The sequence below is a fragment of the Kogia breviceps genome, chromosome 8, assembly GCF_026419965.1.
Source record: "Kogia breviceps isolate mKogBre1 chromosome 8, mKogBre1 haplotype 1, whole genome shotgun sequence".
Lineage (NCBI taxonomy): Eukaryota > Metazoa > Chordata > Mammalia > Artiodactyla > Physeteridae > Kogia > Kogia breviceps.
This window is the reverse complement of record NC_081317.1, coordinates 96,940,855-96,960,164: the sequence shown is the minus strand read 5'-3', so window position 1 is coordinate 96,960,164 and position 19,310 is coordinate 96,940,855. Positions and strand designations below refer to the sequence as shown.

Sequence of the window (19,310 nt, the reverse complement as noted above, 5' to 3'; positions counted from 1 at the left end):
CCTATTTCTCCACGAAACAGGATCCAACAACCCCATAGGAATCCCGTCTGACATAGACAAAATCCCATTCCACCCTTACTACACAATCAAAGATATCCTAGGCGCCCTACTACTAATCTCAGCACTACTCACACTAACCCTATTCGCACCAGACCTATTAGGAGACCCCAACAACTATACCCCAGCAAATCCGCTAAGCACCCCAGCACACATTAAGCCAGAGTGATACTTCCTATTCGCATACGCCATCCTACGATCCATCCCCAACAAACTAGGAGGCGTCCTAGCCCTACTCCTCTCCATTCTAATCCTAATGCTCATCCCAATACTCCACACCTCTAAACAACGAAGCATGATATTCCGACCCTTCAGCCAATTCTTATTCTGAACCCTAGTTGCAGACCTACTGACCTTAACATGAATTGGAGGCCAACCCGTAGAACACCCATACGTAACCCTGGGCCAACTAGCATCCATCCTATACTTTCTCCTAATTCTAGTCCTAATGCCACTGACTAGCCTCATTGAGAACAAACTCTTAAAATGAAGAGTCTTTGTAGTATAATAAATACCCCGGCCTTGTAAACCGGAAAAGGAGAAAATTACACCTCCCCAAGACTCAAGGAAGAGGCATTCATACCCCACCATCAACACCCAAAGCTGAAATTCTACATAAACTATTCCTTGAAAAAGGCTTTATTGTAAACAACCACGAACCCCCAGTGCTATGTCAGTATTAAAATTAATCTGCTCAGTTACATTCTCATGTTAAAAGACCATACAAACATATGCCCCATCTTAATAAAATAGCGTTCTCCTCGTAGATGTACGTATATACATTCTATGTATAATAGTGCATTCAATTATTTTCCACACGAGAAGTTAAAGCTCGTATTAAATTTTATTAATTTTACATATTACATAATATTATTGGTCGTACATAAGACATACTCTTAAATCAGTTCCAGCCCTTTAACAGTATGGCCGCTCCATTAGATCACGAGCTTAATCACCATGCCGCGTGAAACCAGCAACCCACTCGGCTGGGATCCCCCTCCTCGCACCGGGCCCATTAACCGTGGGGGTAGCTATTTAATGCCTTTTACGATACATCTGGTTCTTACTTCAGGGCCATGTTCACTTAAAATCGCCCACTCGTTCCCCTTAAATAAGACATCTCGATGGATTAGTTACATTGTGGTCTCTTAATCTGGTCACGGGTGGTCTTTCATACCTCTGGTATCTTTTTTTTTGGGGGGGGGGGATTTGCATCGACTCCCCTATGGCCGACGGGGCGGCCCCGCCGCAGTCAGGGTTGGTCTTAGCTGGACTTGTGTGTATTTTTGATCGGGCAACTCTCCTAGTCCCTACTTAAATTAATGATCATAAGACATAATTAATTAATGGTCTCAGGACATAGTACTCCACTATACCCCCCCTGAGTGAAAGAACTGTATCCCTTGAGAGTCCTTTTTTCCCCCTACCCAATACTAATCACCTTCTTAGATAGTTACCACCTCCTTAGACAGGTTGCCCCCTAGATTTACAAGGCATTTTTTTAAAAAATTAATACTAAATCTGACACAAGCCCCATGACACAATCATACGAACGCCCCTCCTGCATCAACAGTTAACGTAGCTTAAACTTTTCACAAAGCAAGACACTGAAAATGTCTAGATGGACTTGCTAGTCCCGCTAACACAAAGGTTTGGTCCCAGCCTTCTCATTAGCTCTTAACAGATTTACACATGCAAGTATCCACACCCCTGTGAAAATGCCCTCCAAATCACAAAGATCAAAAGGAGCAGGTATCAAGCACGCTATACCAGCAGCTCACAACACCTTGCTTAGCCACACCCCCACGGGACACAGCAGTGATAAAAATTAAGCCATGAATGAAAGTTCGACTAAGTCATGTTAACTAGGGTTGGTAAATTTCGTGCCAGCCACCGCGGTCATACGATTGACCCAAGCTAATAAGCGTACGGTGTAAAGAGTGTCTAGGAATCACACAAAATAAAGCCAAGCTTTGACTAAGCTGTAAAAAGCCATAGTCAAAACCAAGATAGACCACGAAAGTGACTTTAATACAGTCTGACTACACGACAGCTAAGACCCAAACTGGGATTAGATACCCCACTATGCTTAGCCGTAAACCTAAATAGACATAGAACAAGATTATTCGCCAGAGTACTACTAGCAACAGCCTGAAACTCAAAGGACTTGGCGGTGCTTCATACCCCTCTAGAGGAGCCTGTTCTGTAATCGATAAACCCCGATCAACCTCACCAACCCTTGCTACTCCAGTCTATATACTGCCATCTTCAGCAAACCCTAAAAAGGAATAAAAGTAAGCATAATTACCCCACGTAAAAACGTTAGGTCAAGGTGTAACTCATGGGGTGGGAAGAAATGGGCTACATTTTCTATATCAAGAACACCCTTCACACTCACACGAAAGTTTTCATGAAATCTGAAAGCCAAAGGAGGATTTAGTAGTAAATTAAGAATAGAGTGCTTAATTGAATAAGGCCATGAAGCACGCACACACCGCCGGTCACCCTCCTCAAGTACCACAGCAAAGCTCCAATCGATCAACCCACGCTAAATAATTTCACAAGAGGAGACAAGTCGTAACAAGGTAAGCATACTGGAAGGTGTGCTTGGACAAAACAAGATATAGCTTAAGTAAAGCCTCTAGTTTACACCTAGAAGATTCCACAGCCCGTGTATATCTTGAACTAGATCTAGCTCACACCTCTCAACTCTTACCACCACAAACCAATCAAATAAAACATTCACCACGCATCTAAAGTATAGGAGATAGAAATTTAAATATCAGTGACGCTATAGAGAGAGTACCGTAAGGGAAAGATGAAAGATACACTAAAAGTAAAAAAAAGCAAAGATTACCCCTTGTACTTTTGCATAATGATTTAACTAGTAACAACTTAGCAAAGAGACCTTTGCTTCATCATTCACTTAAATTCTAGGTTTAATTCAATGCATTTTGAATAACAATTTCCATCTTAAATTCATAAAGGATATAACTTCTGAATTAGAGTTCTGATGAGTTTTTAATATGAATAATAAACTCCTACTGAATGCAGAGTATAGAGATTCAGGAAATATTAGAGTTCTCACAGATAGGACTAACTTTAACCACTTGATTGTTATTCACTGATAACAATGAGAAAATACCTGGGCTCCACCCCCTAGGTTGGTGACTATCAGGGAGAAAGAGGGTGTCTTGCAGTCAAAGGGCACTGGAGCAAGGTTCCTGAGGTTACAGAGAGCATCACCTGTTCAGGCTAACACGTGTGTGGGATAAGCTGCATCCTTGAGCAAGGGGCACAGTCCCCTCTGATCCAGGCAGCTGGAGGGTAGTTAAGGGGCAAAACAATTTCCCCCAAAGATGGGACTTGGCTCATCCCAGCCAGTGCTTCTCACAATCTAGCTTGTACTGGAATCACCTGCTCATCTTGTTAAAATGCAGATTCTATTCAATAGGTTGGGGTGGGGGCTGAGATTCCATATTTATATCAAGATCCCAGGTGATGCTGCTGGTCCGTAGGTTACATGTTGAGTAACAGGACTCATAGCGATCTAGGTCCTTTAATTCACAGAGAAAAACGGAAGGCGAGGAGTAGAAAGATAAGATGTATAAGAGGAAAGCAGAGAAATAGAAAAGAAAGCAAAAGGTCATGGAGACAGAGTGAAAGAGAGAGAGAGAGAGAGAGAGAGAGACAAGGAACAGGAAATTTGATAATATGGCCCTCCCAGCATCCCTCCTTTCTAAGGGCCCCCATCAGCGTGGACATAAAGTCTTTACATGGCCCCACCCACCAATCCAGGAGCTTCGGTGCTAAGTGTAGGGTGGACTGGGAGCCGTCCTGATCAGATCAGCTCTTCACAGGTGGTGAGATCTGAGACTCCCCTCAGCCAGAGCCAAGTAAGTCCGAGCATTTCCTCAGATTTTTGAACCACTATAGGAAAATAAATGCCAGAAGCTAATCCACAGAAGGCACAGGGCAGGGCTGCCTCTTAGTTACACACATGCCAGAGACCCAGCTAAATCCTCCCTTCTCCGTGTGGTCGGATTCCCAAATTACCTAGACTGATTCAAGTTGATTTTCTAGAATTTGTAACAATACAGATAAAAGAGGGATATAGGGAAAAGTGGAGAGAGAAGAGAGAAATAAGGAGAAAAATATTTAATGATACGTGAAAAAAATAGATAAGGAAAGAATAGAAAGATAGAGGAGAAGAGGGAGAAATAGTAAGGAGATGAGAATGAAGACAAAGTATTGATAAAATAGAAGAAAAAACACCCAGGAACTGCAGGAGGAAAGGTGTCCATGGCCAACAGGGACCCAGTGGTCCTGGGCCAGATGAGCGTCAACAGAGGACACCATTGCAGTGGACACCATTAGCCACGGTCTCCCGAGAGGAGAGGTGGGTATTGGCCTGGCTCTCATAGAGTCAGCCCATTGTTCCCAAACAACTGGAATGGGAAGGGAGAAGAGACAGAGTCAGGGCAGGCAGGTAGCCTGGGAAGGACAAGGCTTGCTATAGGGTCCCAAGAAGACCAAATAGGTGCCCAGGAGGGTGGTGATGGAGCTGCCCCAACACCCCTCTAGAATACTGCCAGTGCTCTAGACTACCCACTCATGGACCTCTCCTGCCCACCAGGGATGCTCACAGACCCAGACTCAGAGCAGGACAGTGGTTGGAGCCACCACCTCTCCGCAGCCTGGTCCAGAGGCCCTCAGGGAGCTCAGAGCTCACATTAGCTTGCAGGTAAGAATCCTGGTTCGCAAGGGCTGCCCCACAAAATTCTTGTAATGAATCTAAGAGTCACAGTAGAATGATGTAAGTGTTTGCTGACATATTCTCAGGGAAACAGTAGAAAATAAACATTAGTGCATTTTGTCAGTAATCACCGATCTGTTGCATTGCTCACTTCAATGCTGTTCTATGATCCTCAGTGTCCTAAGACTGTGGCTATTTTCTGATTTAGTTGGGCTGAAGTTGCAAACTCATCTTGTAAGTCCTATGGATGTTTAGCATCAAGCTTGGTCAAGCCACCTGGTTTACTAAATGACAGATATAAAACATGATTGTTCACATCGTATAGGAAACGCACCCTTCCTAAACTAGCTCGAACAGTGATACTTCTTCCACTACATTTCAAGTGAGGACATTTACTCTGCACATCAAAAGAGTCTGTATGTCCTGAGATGTAGTGCATCCCTTTTCTGTCATGTAAGACACATTCCTATATTTCCATTTAAATAAAACCCTTTTGGAATGTATTTCACAGATCTGAGTCCTTGTTTAATTTATTTGGTTATTTTCACATAGAAATCCAGTTTAGCCATGGAAGCAGTCACTCATTAAGAAAATATATTAAAATGGAACATATCACCAGTGAAGAACATAATTTCTTTTTTTTAAGAAAATCAATTTGGATAACCTTCAGTAACTGGACCTGCAGTCTTCAAATCCTTTAGTCAAAGACTTTGTGGCCAGCCATGTTTCAATTCTATAACTTTGAGAATTTAGAGAGGTATACATTGCATTTCACATATTAATTAATATTCCATGGCAAACATGTGGCAGAGCATATGGACAACTTGCCCAAAGTAACATAAGTAAAGACCTTTTGTCTTATTATCATCTCATGTCCATTTTCAGTAAGGAGTTAGGATAAACCTTTTTCTCAGAGTTTTCAGAATTTGGAAAGAGTTAACATGTATTAGTGGACAAAGTTAGCACAGACAGCAGACAGACCCAGAAGAACAAGAAAAGTCATTTAAAAAAATTACGACAGGGAGAATATCCACAAAACTTTTAAGGCCAGAGAAGGAGTGCTTGATTTGGACTTTCTTATAAAAGTAGGAGGCTTCCTGAGAAGAAAGCCAACACACAGTCTTTCTTGCTGGGGGTCAAGGTTACATCAGTGAGGCCACAAGCTGGGGACACTGCTGTGGGTGAGAGCCACACTACTGAGGGCAGGGCAGCAGCCTCTCAGGGGGGACACCTGTGACACACCAACTGCGAGCAGGTGCTCAGATACCCCTGCAACATGACTTCATATGACTCTGGAAAACATCTTCAGATCCAATGAGAAATGTGTTTGCCAGGAAAGGATACCAAATGCAGAAAGAAAAAAAATCAGAGATGTATAAATACAGTGGGGTGCGCAGAAAGGCCTCAAAGATGTCCAGGCCCTAAAGAAAGGAACTGTGAATATGTTACTTTGCATGGCAAAAGGGACTCTGCAGATGGGATTATGGTTAGGAAGACTGTCCTGGATTACCCAAATCGATCCAGTCTAACCACATGAGCCCCCTTAAAGTAGAGGACTTTCTCCAGCTAGAAGAAGAGGAAATCAGAGAGATGCGGCAGAAGGAGAACAAGAACAAAGAGCGATTTAAAGATGAAAGGGACTTGACCCGCTGCTGCAAGAACAGGCCACACAGAAAGCATAAGGGATGTGGGAAACCTCTAGGAGCAAAGACAAGCCCCCAGCTGACAGCCTACAGGAGATCAGTGTCTCAGTCCTACACCCACAAGGAAGTGAGTGAGTGTGTATGCAGAAGCATCAGGAGGGCAGTCCTGACTGCTGCCCTCTGAAAGGCTTGCTTGCGAGGCTGGCCCATTCCCAAGACTCTAACGATAAAGGTGGCTTACTGTGCCTAATGTTTGTTCAAACAGTGTGGTTCATACTCAATACCTGCCTTCCTTCTGGAAGTCTGGAATTTTGTTACATGCAAGGCAGAGGCTGCCTACATGACCAGCCCCCAGTACATGAGCTCCCCTGGTTGGTAATATTCCATGTGGGTTGCTATAACTCACTGCTGGGGGATTAAGCTAGTCCCGTATGACTTCCCTGGGAGAGGACTGTAGAAACTTGGGCCTGATTTCCTATGGACTTCACCCCATGCACCCTCTTCCTTTGCTCATTTTGCTGTGTCCTTTCACTGTGCTAAATCATAGCTGTATGACTACACACTGGTCTTGTGAATCCTCCCAGCAAATCATGGAACCTGGGGAAGGTTCTGGGAATCTCCAGACACCCTGAAGGACAAGTCTTCCTCAGAGCCTCCAGGAAAAATGCCCTAAGCAAGAGAACCCAGCCAGGTTTACTGTACTTTAGACCTACAGAACTATGACATAATAACTATGTCTTGTATTAGGTCACTAAATCCATGAAAAGTTGTTAAAGCAGTGATAGGAAATTAAGTAAATGGCACCATGAATAAACATGTTACTTTCACTAATGAAGAGTATAATATCTCAAGGAAATTTTTTAAAATCTTAAATTCATTCTCAAGTTAACATCAGCAATTCATATCCAAATCAACCACCTGAAGAAGGGGTAGAACCTCTGGTAAGGTGTATGATTGATTTTTAAGAGCAGCTGACATTTTGTGAGAGGTCTGGAAAGCAGCCAAACCAGCCTAATCTTTTTAAAGAAACTGTGAGCATAATGTCAGAATCATCAACTAGTGTGATTTACTGCTGTCAATGCCAGTCTGTATAGTCGGGCCCAGATTAGGAGATGAATTCACTTAACCCATGGTGGTGCATGCAGAAGATGTGAGGATCAGCCCTTTTCCTAAAGGAGCTCAAAATGTGAGAGGAGAAACACCTGCACTGGAGCTTCAAGAATCACTAAGCTGAGACCAAGGGCTACAGAGAAGCACAGAGCAGGAAGCTAAGGAAGGCATCCTACCAGAGCATAGATTCCACTCATTCGTTTTAATTCAGCAAACATTTAACAGCATGCTCGGCCCCAGGCACATGAAGTGCTGGGGACACAGGGAGGGGTGCAAGCTCAGCAGGAGTGTAAGGCAGGCCACTTTACCCATGTTTACTGTGTGATAGGATGGATAGGATTGAGGGGTCCACTTCCGTCCTCACCTGCATGATCTAGGATTAATAATGCTACTATATTCTTGACCCTACTTCCCCAAGGGTGCCTGACCTTTAAAGAAATCAGCAGATGGTGATGCTTACATATGATTCCTCTCCAACCTGCTTCACTAAAAACAAGAATTTTTAGAGTTACTCAATCAAATGGGATTGGAGCGAGGTGAAAATATGGACCTTAATTAATACAATGAAGAATAAGTAGGTATTAACTATTAGTTAACTACTTTTGAAAAATAATATTTAATTTTGAACAAAAGTTTTCCATGTAAGTAAATGTTTCATTAAGCTTTAATTTACTTAAGCAATATTGACCTTAACCCTGCTTTGGACTTGGTGTTCTTAGAATGGGCACAACATTAATATCTGCTTCTGATCATACACATGGCAACTACTTGTTTGGAACCTTAGGTCAGCCAGCCCTACAAACACTCACATATTCCCTCCCACTTTGTTCTTTTCTCTAGTATTAGACAACTAACTAGTTTTTCTTGATTCAATTTGCATCAACATTTATTGCCTAACTAATAAAAGCTCCAGGGATAAGAAATTAAGTAGACCACAATCTATTAAGTTATAATAAGTTACAGAGTTCTAAGGAAATTCAAATGAGGGCAGTTTGATACCCAACGAATATTATCATTTTGTTGCCTGTTAGTTTTATAGATAAGCTATGTGCTAAGACATAACGGCTTTTTAGCTGACAATTTTCTTCTTATCCTGAATTAAGAAAAAAAAAAGGTTTAAGTTATACAACATTCTTAGCCTAAACTAAATGGAAGATACACTGTGTATTTTCTATTGTGGTAAGATATACATAACAAAAGTTTAGCATTTTAGCCACTTTTTTTTTTTTTTTTTTTTCGGTACGTGGGCCTCTCACTGTTGTGGCCTCTCCCGTTGCGGAGCACAGGCTCAGGACGCGCAGGCTCAGCGGCCATGGCTCACGGGCCCAGCCGCTCCGCGGCACGTGGGATCCTCCCGGACCAGGGCACGAACCCGCGTCCCCTGCATCGGCAGGCAGACCCTCAACCACTGCGCCACCAGGTAAGCCCCTATAATTCAGTTTTTAAACAACTCAGTTTTTAAACTGAACTATCAAAGCAGTTTAGGTGTGCAGGCAAGTCCACATTCATACACAAGTCCTGTCTCATCCTTGAGCTGGCAGAGAAAATGCTGAATGTCCAGTGCACAGCAATGGAGACACGAACCCGTGTCCCGTACATCGGCAGGCGGTCTCTCAACCACTGCGCCACCAGGGAAGCCCTTAGCCACTTTTAAGTGTACAGTTCTGGACATTAGCATTCACATTGTTGTGCAAACATCACCACCCTCCATCTCAAGAACTTTTTCATCTTCTCAAACTGAAACTTTGTCTCCATTAAAGCACTTACAGTCCATTCCTCCCTTCCCCCGGCTCTTGGCAAGCATCTAAATTATATTTTTAATAAGAAGAAAACAGTAATTTCTTCTCCACCTGATGAATCTTCTTCAGGCCACACCCCAACAGCCAATTGCAAACCTGCTGCAGACCTTTACAACACTCTACTTTTAGAGCTTCTCATTCAGAGCAGACTGTGATTTAAAGATATGAAATGCTAAATATATAATAAATTACATATATTTAAAAAGTTAAGCAAACAAAATTTAATTCTTCTAAAAGAAGCATGGATATGTAATCAGAAGCAGAAACTATGTCACTGATGTAAAATAGTTATGATTCCAAAGAATTCTAGGGATCTATTGTCCATAAATTACAAGAGGCCACATGATGCCCAAGTTTCTGTTGGAGCGGAAACATTTTCAAGTAACTTAGGAGGCTCTGTTTCTATACTTGATCTGACAGATGGGCAGCAACATGCAGTAACTAGCATAATTCATACTCCAACAGACTGCCATTCAAAAAAACACATACCCAGATGCTTTCCTCTCGTCGATATTGCTTCCAGTTCCTCCCGCCATCGCTGAACATCAGGAGGTAGCTGGTCACCCAGTCGGAGCTCCCGTATCCTCCCTGGGTGGCCACAGCTGTGACCTCCATTCTTTCTCCAAGGTCAATCTGCAGCCACTGGTATTTATTTGACACAAGGGGAGACCAGCCACCAGCTCCTTTTTGTGGGAATAAAAATAAGAAAACCGGTAAAGACAGAGAAATCTTTGAAATCTATATTAACCTGTAAGAATGGGAACATAAATAAGATATATGAAAATCATAGTTTCAAATTCTGCATTATATAATGCCTCATAATTATACAAACACACACACAAACACAAATTAAAACACAGGTTAAATGTAAATGGATGAAGCCTATATTAATTGTTTTGTTTCTTAGTTAATAACCCCTGACTCTCTGGTATTGGGGTGTCCCGCTAAGTGAAATTGCTCAATGTAATAGGTGGACAACTAAACACCATGCCATTACATCAGTGCTTGGAACTAGTGTCTTTATTGGCTTCAATGCATGACTTGCCCTTTGTTGGACATAAAGGAAAATAAAGCTAGAATACCTTAATTCTGGATTCCCAGCATGAGTAAGTACAATGTTGAATGTTGGGATAACAAAGATGGCCATGGCATAGCCCTACACTCAGGGTGCTTACAGACTCATAGGAGAAGCAGACATTTCAAAGAACAATTTGTAATGTAATAGGGAGGGGTGGAGGTGAATGTGATTTCTGTGCAGGGAGGGAAAGTTCTAAAAAGGCAGCAAGGAGGGTGAGAAAGAACCCAGAGGAAGTGAATGAGGAGGAGTTTCTCAGGTATTCAAGACAATAGGTGCAGAGTGGAAATTACTGCGCTTTGTTTTCTCCAGTGCCTGTGAGAAACCGAAGAATTAGGGATAACTGTGAATGTATTATTGATATATTTTGTTCTTCTAGTTTAACAGAAACATGAGTTTTGAATTTGGATTTAGATGTCATATTAAATTTTCTGAATTTAAATTATTATGCAATATAAAAAATGGGAAATGGGTTTGAAATGCATTCTGGAACTGATATTTTGCTAATTATCCATGTCTAGAAAACACAGTGTCATGTAAACAGTCCCTAACACAAAAAAACTAGCTTTAAAAAAATTTTTCTCCATTGTCCTGACATCTTATTTGAGGCTCTCATAATAAGGTCTGACACTTTAGACAACATTTATTATCTTTTTATTAGGGACTATTAGTAATATCCATGTCCTGTTTACAAAAGCTGTTACGACCATGTACATTTCAGGAGGTGTGTGACATGGTTACAAGACAGCTCAAAGGAAAATGGAAGTGTAGCACTTACATCAGGGTGTGGAGGTGAAACTAGCAAGTGGGTACATCTGTTGCTTCACTATGTCCTCCGTTAACTGCACTACATGTATAACCCTTAGCAAAATTTAAAGCTTACAAATTCTTTAAAACTCAAATTCTTTCTAAGATTTCCTCATTTCCCGCAATCTTTATTCCAAAATTTCCTCTCAACCACAAACATAATGTCTTTTCCTTTGATCCACATCTTAAATACGCCACAACTCTGGTTGTTCTGTAATGCATTTTTAAACTTTTTATTTTGAAATAATTTCAGACTTACAAACGAGTTGCAAAGATGGGATAGGGAATTCCTGTCTACTTTTTACTCAGTGTGTCCTAATGTTAATATCTGACATCACCATGGTATTTTGATCAAAACTAAGCTATTAACACTGGTACAATGGTAACAAAATGACAAACTTTATTTTGATGTCTCCAGTTTTTCCACTAACTCCCTTCTTCTGTTCCAGGATCCCACATTGCATTTAGTCACCTTGGCTCCTTAGTGTCTTCCAACCTGTGATAATTTTCAGTCTTCCTTTGTCTTTAATAACAAGATTGATCACCACCCAACACCTCCCTGCTACTTCTACTGATTTGTGCAAAGGTCCCATGTAATGTTTGATGAATGATAAGTCCTTCTGGGTTCTAGCTGAGGGTTAACTAATAGTCCCAAGTAACATTACTCTGCAACTGCCTGTAATTTTATAATAATTGCCAAAAGAAGTCAGAAATTAGGTCTTGGCATTTAGCTGATCATTTTAACTTAAAGGTTCTACATTTGAAGTTTTATATGAATCAGTTTAAATCTCTCAGAAACTGCTAAATGTTCTGTATTCTTAGTATCAAAGCTGTAAAGAATGTACTGAAGATACTTTTTCTTTTTGCATTTCACAATCTTTCTCTGTCATCTTTAATCTCTCTTGAAGCAGGAAGTATCATTAACACGGGTACCACATGTATAGAAATGCAACAGAATAAAAAGCATCAGCATGCTTCCAGCATGTTGCCCTGGGACCAGCCTCTCCCACAGATGCAGCCACATCTCTGTCAACCACTCTTCAACATCTGCAGGTAATCAACCTTGAACATTTCATACTCCTTACCTGTGGTGAGAAGGTGCTACTAGTATGCAAATTAAGCTATCTGATTAAGTAGGTACTCTGATAAAGTAATGAAACTGCAGAATTCCCTGTGCTGCAAAGCAATTCATTTCAGCTGGATAACACAGCCACAGCGTAATCCCCAGACCCCTGTAGGGTGATGATATGAGTTACTGTGCATTCGTCCATGCACGCAGCCCACTGGGGTAGATGCCCTTTTTTCTAATGACTGGAAAAAGTGGGAAATGCACAAATATAACCAGAGGACTGTTAGGGAGCACCCAATAGTTTTACTGACGGGTAAGGGAGATCACTGTTCTGTAATGGAAAACAAAACAAAATACACTGAAACATTAAAGTGGGTATGCTTGAGCACAGCCACCCAGCTGGCAGCGGCAGAGCAGTGGTTCTGAAACTGATCAGCCTGCATTATTAAATGTTGCAAATCTTCAGTAAATTCCCCCTGGGAACCAACACCCCCTGAAACAGAGCCCAGGAATTTGCAATTGCTGTTTTGGAGTCACCAGTGCTGAACCCACAAGAAAGACACTTGCCCTCCCACCCAGCTCTTCCCCTGACCACACCAGACTGTCTTTTTCCATGTCACCCTCCTGTCTCCTGCCTCAGCCCCTTAGTTGAATAAAGTGTCACAATTTATACAAAGGAAAACATGTCCAGAGGGTTTGACTTGTACAGAACAAGGCTCCACAGCTTAGGACACTGAACAAAAAACATCCCTCCCAGCCAAGTGTGACAGGTATGCTTTAGGCCTGCAATGAGAATTCAAGAAGCTGTATTAGAGCATCTAGCACAATACTTTCTCTCCCATACAGGATCACAAGACGGGAGACAGTCATGGTGAAAGAGGGGTGACATCCAGAGTGTGGGGCATTACAGTCTTTTCATTACTGAATGGCCTGTTACCTGCCACTTTATACTAGATAAAGGAGAGAAAATGAGGAAAGCCAAAACTTGTCACAAGCATGTGATGTGTTCAGGACCCTCCCAGATGCTCTAAGTGCTACTTCACAACTCCTCCATGAACCGGGCAAGTGGGACAGGTGTTACAATCTCTGCTTTGCAGACAAGCAAAAAACAATCATTTTAGGTTTGGGTGAGGGTATTTTATTAAAGCTTAGCTCCCTTTTCATTCTCTACGGCTTCTAAGAACATATCCCTGTGATTTGTCAGTTATTCAGTATTGTTTGCTTATCAATAGCCAGACTGTCTTTTATATTGATACACTGGTAGATATACTGGAAGGTTTCTGTCTCTAGTTATCCCTGTGTGATTGTTTCCCCCACCTTTGGTTGGCTCAGACACAGGCAGTGACTTGTGCCTTTGGGGAGAGGAAAGGCTGAACAGGAAACTATCAGCTAGGGGCCTTAATTATTCTGATCACTGATCTAGATGAAAATGACCCCTGCTTCTGGTGGCCAGGGGGCATGCACTGTCATAATGAGTATCAGCTTTGTGCAGAGGGGGAAATTACCCAGAGGTGGAAATTACCCAGAGGTGAAAAGGAGAATAGCTCATGCCTTTTTCAAGTTGGAACAAGGTCCAGAGCAGAAAGATACCTAAGGGAGGAAAGTCAAGTGGGATAATTTGAAGTGAACAGACTCACCTATCTCCAGGGCATCTAAATGTCAAGCAAGTAAATGGCTAAATTGAAATTGTAACCAAGGGAAGTTTCCCTCCAAGATCTTCATTACATTTTCTCAAATGGGAGCTCACCAAGCTCTGTGTATTTCTTTCCTCACTTAAATGCATCTTAATTTACAGAAAACTCATTCCAGATTCCAAGCGGGGCTGGGTGAGTGGGGAGAGGGTGAGATAAGCAGGAGTAACAGATGTTCCCAGGAAAAAGGGGCCATAGGGCGGCAGGCCCTGGGGATGCTCCCTGACCATCCCACTCAGAGATCTCTGGGATTTATATATTGATGTTTTTGTCACAACCCTGCCTACATTGCTGAGGGAAATTTAAGCATTTGCTCCAGCTCTGATTTCTTAAGGAGCAATTCCAACTATCTACATATACCATTTCTGGCTATCCAGATGTAAAAAATGCAGAAATCCTCCCTCTGGACCTGTCTAGGTAACCTCTGATTCCCTTTCTGCTGTGGTTCCTGCAGTCTGCTAGCAGCCTGAGCAGGAGAGAACAGGTAGTTTTCCAAAAAGTGCATCCATAATGAAAAAATCACACACAGCTGCCTAATTGTAAAACAGATTCCTGTACTGAATGCAGACATACCCTATAATGGCTTTATAAATAGACAATTAAAAATTAAATAAAAATAAGTGTATACTTGTTAATTTGTGATTCAAATTAAATGCCAGTAATATTAAAGAAAAAAGGCACAGTGTGACTGTTCACATGTGACTCCCTTAAGTTCTGTGTGCAGTGTCCCAAGGGACAACTTTGAACGCCCTTGGCATTTAACATTCAGGGCTGCAGCTCTTTTCTGCATAAAATAAACAAAAATCCATTGCTACTGTGTGTTTTGTTTAGCTTCTCTCATAGACACTCCTGACCAAGTTTTAAAGAAATACACAGTAGAGAGACATTCAGATCTGAGTTGATCTCAGGCTTTGGAGTTCTTATTTGTTTGAAGTTCTGTATTGACAAGACTATAAGATGATTTTGCTAATTTCTCACCTTAGAAATAAAATAAGAATTGCCCAGCAAGCCTATAAACCATCCGAACATGTACTAAATACCTCACTCATGACTGAATAAAACGTATGACCAAGTTTATTTGTGCATCTCCCGTGAAATCTTCATGTTTATGAGAGATGCAGCTCTGAGATCTGGTCTAATTCTATAAAAGCATCATTGTGCATCTTTCAGAGGCCCCCTGAGTTATTCAGAACAGATATGATTCCAGATCATCCTTGAGGCCACTCAGAATAGCTGCATCTCCCTCTGATATGTAGAGAACAGTGAGGAATCCAGGATGCCCACAAGGGCAGAAGCCAGGCACTCTGCTCCAAGGCCCCCACCACTTCCCAGCAACACGCCGTTACTCTTCTTAAAGCAATGGCTCCTTTTTCTTTTTAATTAAATTAAGTGTAGGATCATGTCAGGAAATGCAAGGGTGAGATGCTCAGAAATAAAACCATGAGTACTAAATTATCCATCCATACTGAACTGCTCACTTAGCCACAAGCTTTTGGGAAAAATGTCCATTGATGGTAAAACTTTTTCTTTAGGGATGTTATGTAGCTGAATTCATTACAATTTGTAAGCACACTGTGAAAGCCTTGGGTAAAAAGAGATATGTACAGACGAGCTGCTATACAAAATAGAGTAGTAAAATGAGAATGCAAAAAGGATGAGGTCTAAGCATCACAAAATGTAAATACTACTGACAAAGGTGCATTTTTGGGGGAAGGTAGGCATTCATCCCCAGCAAAGTATGGCATTATTTTGTGTTGGAGAAAAGCCTGCTCCACGGGATTTCCTTGGAGGAAACATGGCAATAAGGGAAGAGTCTACTGCAAGGATCACAGGACAGAGAGAACAGGGAACCCCTGAAATACCATCTTCCAGTCAGCCCCTAGTCCAGAAGCTCCTCATTAATGTTCAGAGCAAAGGTGGGAGTAGCTGACCACAGGGTCCACTGAGATAGATATTCCATTAGCCTTTGTCACTGGCTGTGGTCTTCCTGGACCAGTCTCTGTGCCACAAGTTAAACCAGAAGTTCAAGACTCCTGTGTGATTTGATTTAACATAGGATCCATGTATCATTAGTGATCCCAGATGCCTCAGGAAAGGCTGCTAATTGAACCTCACCCCTTTGGCAGGATTGAAAGTCACCTCACTTGGTACGTTTTCATCAGTGACTCCAAAGAAAAAAGAGGGAATATCCCTACAAGAGGTAATGCAATTGCATTGGATGAGTAAAGCAGTATGCGATGGGACAAAATATATCTCCATAGGGATGCCAATAATATTTATTGAAAGTGGAGTAGGGTTTCCCTGGTTGCGCAGTGGTTGAGAGTCCTCCTGCCGATGCAGGGGACACAGGTTCGTGCCGCGGTCCGGGAAGATCCCACGTGCCGCAGAGCGGCTGGGCCCGTGACCCATGGCCGCTGAGCCTGTGCGTCCCGAGCCTGTGCTCCGCAACGGGAAAGACCACAAAAGTGAGAGGCCCGCATACCAAAAAAAAAAAAAAAAAAAAAAGTGGAGTAAACAAAGACATCATGGTGTATGTCAAGGATACATACTGTTAAATAAATAACTTTCATGAACATTTTTGTATATTATACATTATATAAAAGTGAATTACTTTGGAAAAGAACAGTAGAATTTGCTAGACAACTATTTTTTAATTTGGATAGTGCCTAGAAGGGCTTCCACATATTTTTTGGGAAGTTGCCAAGTATGTCATAGGCAGTACTTACTCTTGGAAAAATACTATGGCAAAATTGTGGCCACCATGAGATACTTACTGTGCAGATTAGAAACACAGACATAATTTTGCAAGGATAAACTGTTGTGTTTTTCATTCCTCTCCGGTAAATCCTGTTAGCCAGTGATCATTATCCCATGAAGCCCTTAGAGAAGGCAGGGAGGGCAAAGATCAACTAAGAAAATAGGAAACAGGACGTGTGATGTCTCCCTCTTTGGCAGGAAGAAGAGATGGGAACCCATCTCTTCGTGGGAAAGAGAGGAAATGGAGGAAGGGTAAAAGGTGGTGGGAGGGTGATTCAGACACCTTGCTCAGGAACGAAGTCCCAGAGGGATCAGAAAAGTGAGAGGAATAAGCAAGCTGTGGAATGGCTTTGTCTTGGCTTCCATTTGGAATTTTGGGAGATCACCTTGTAGGGGGCTGTGTAGTCATTACGAATGGTTGCCAACTATTTCCCTTCTTCTACCTTCCAGGCACATGGAGGATTGCGATTTCCACGACCCCTGGTGGTTGGGTGGGGCTATGTGACCAGCTCTGGCCAACAAGCTCTGAGTGGAAGTGACAGGTTACTTCTGGACTAAACTGCCAGGACAAAAGCATTTGACGATCTTTTTCCCCTTAGCATGGTAAACCAGATTGCCCACAGGCCATCAAAAGGGGGCACAGAAGTGAGATGAGAGTCTGACTGGATCTGAACAGAAGGTCAACTTGGCAAAGGCAAATTAAACCTGTAACCAAGGCTACTCAGGCTAGAAACCAAATGAGACTCATGGTCAGGCTTCAGTGAGGCAAGAAGTGACATCGCAAAGATCCCGAAAGGGACAGTGACCTGTTCCCTGGGAACACGGTCTTACCAAGAGGTAAATCCGCCACAGGCTTCAGGAGCAGGTGCCAAGTAACCCTCAGCGTTAAAAGCAGACAAACTCCCTTTAGCAGATAGCAAGGAGCTGAGTCCCAACATGAGAAGCCCCACCATCCAGCTCCATGAGGGTATAAGCCCTTCTGTAACCCAAACACTGTCTTGGAAAGAAGCAGGAACAAAGAAATCTGAGCATCCCTGGAAGATGCTCACCCATTCAAAAGCGTCTACTGAATCCAAAAGAGACTGAGGATTGCCTTATTCTGGGGGTAGTGCTATAATTTGGGCTACTTGGTAGAGAGAAATGACGACATTGCCTCCCTGAAGGTTGTTGACAACGCTGAGAAAACAAGTTTGGTTTGTCCTGGTTTGTCTCATCTAGCATCTTAGGTTCTATGGCGGTAACCTGGAGACTCCAGACCTTGAAAAGGACCATGGGAGAATCCGAGCAGATGAGTTCTGTGTGACAACTGTACAGCAGGGTCTGCACGAACCCTGGGATTTGGGGGCTTCTCCTCTCACATGCTACCATCATGCCGTGATTTAATAAAGTTGCACCGTTGCCAAGACAGTGCTCTGTGCTTTAGTACATGGGTGTATTTTACATGGATGCTATTACATTTGGCCTGTCCACTGCCCTCAATACCCACAGTTGCATCTGCAGGATCACTTGTTAAGAAAAATTGGAAAGAGAATGTGCCTTGGCCCTAATAGGTCTATAAACGTTTAGGAAGTACAGATAAACAGATGAAAAATCTGACATCCAGAGGCAAAAATTCCCCAGTACATTCATATGCCTTTATAAAAATCTGGTTTGCAAGCACTTTTATTGCAATCTGAATTGCTCAGACTAGTATTTGGGAATACTGACCACTTCTACCAGGCACCTAGCCTGTGAATAAAAGATAGAAATCCTGGAGAACTACGATTTTATGAAAAAGTATGAGGGACAAGTTTATTATTATAAGATTTGCATCAAACATGTTTGATGTATTCGATAATATTCTGATTTATATCAGGAGTTGATATACATCTAGATATTTTAAATTATTATTCACTCTTTCCATTTTCTAACATTTCTTTGTAAAAAACAGTGAATTTTACATCATAGCTTATTTGGGATATTGCAGAGTCCAAATAATCAGACGTTCCAGGTTATAAGAAAATATTTAGTGTCTGATGCCCAGGCCTAAGCATTTTCTCCTAATCTAATCATGTGTATTTATTTCCTGCTAAAACCTGGAGTATTAACTTGTACTACTAAATGTACTTCCTAAAGTGAGAAATAAATATCTTAATGCTGAGAATTGTTTCTAATATGCTCAGACATTAATTGTATTGGGAGCATTAGACAAAATCTTTCCTGGTTCCACCAACACATAAGTCTGTCGTGAGGAAATATGATCAATGTCTCGGTATGGGAAAGGTGAAGAATTACAAAGAGAAAAGAAAACATCCAGTCAGTTCAGCTTGTCTCCATCTACTTTCTGTTTGCAATACACAATATAGTAATCTGAAATGCCATTTTTGATCAAGTTAAATTTAAAGCAGTCTCATTTGCGCTGTCAGTGATGAGTGGCTTGTCGCATTAGAGGGTGTGATTTTCAGAATCTGGGCCATGAATGGAGTGGTCCCTCTTTCTGGGCATGATTGTTTATGCAAGCACTTTGAGGGAACAAAAAGGGAGAACAAAATGTGTGTACACTTCCT

The 19,310-nt window shown here is 42.0% G+C and overlaps 1 protein-coding gene across 1 annotated transcript in view; it reads right to left on the bottom strand.

Annotated features, from left to right (window-relative positions):
- LOC131761268 (contactin-associated protein-like 3) overlaps positions 1–19,310 on the bottom strand; it is a 226,374-nt gene that overhangs the window by 155,869 nt on the left and 51,195 nt on the right. Inside the window, exon 3 of the mRNA XM_059071797.2 lies at positions 9,855–10,048. Within this exon, the coding sequence (XP_058927780.2) occupies positions 9,855–10,048 (194 nt within the window). The remainder of the gene's footprint in view (positions 1–9,854; positions 10,049–19,310) is intronic.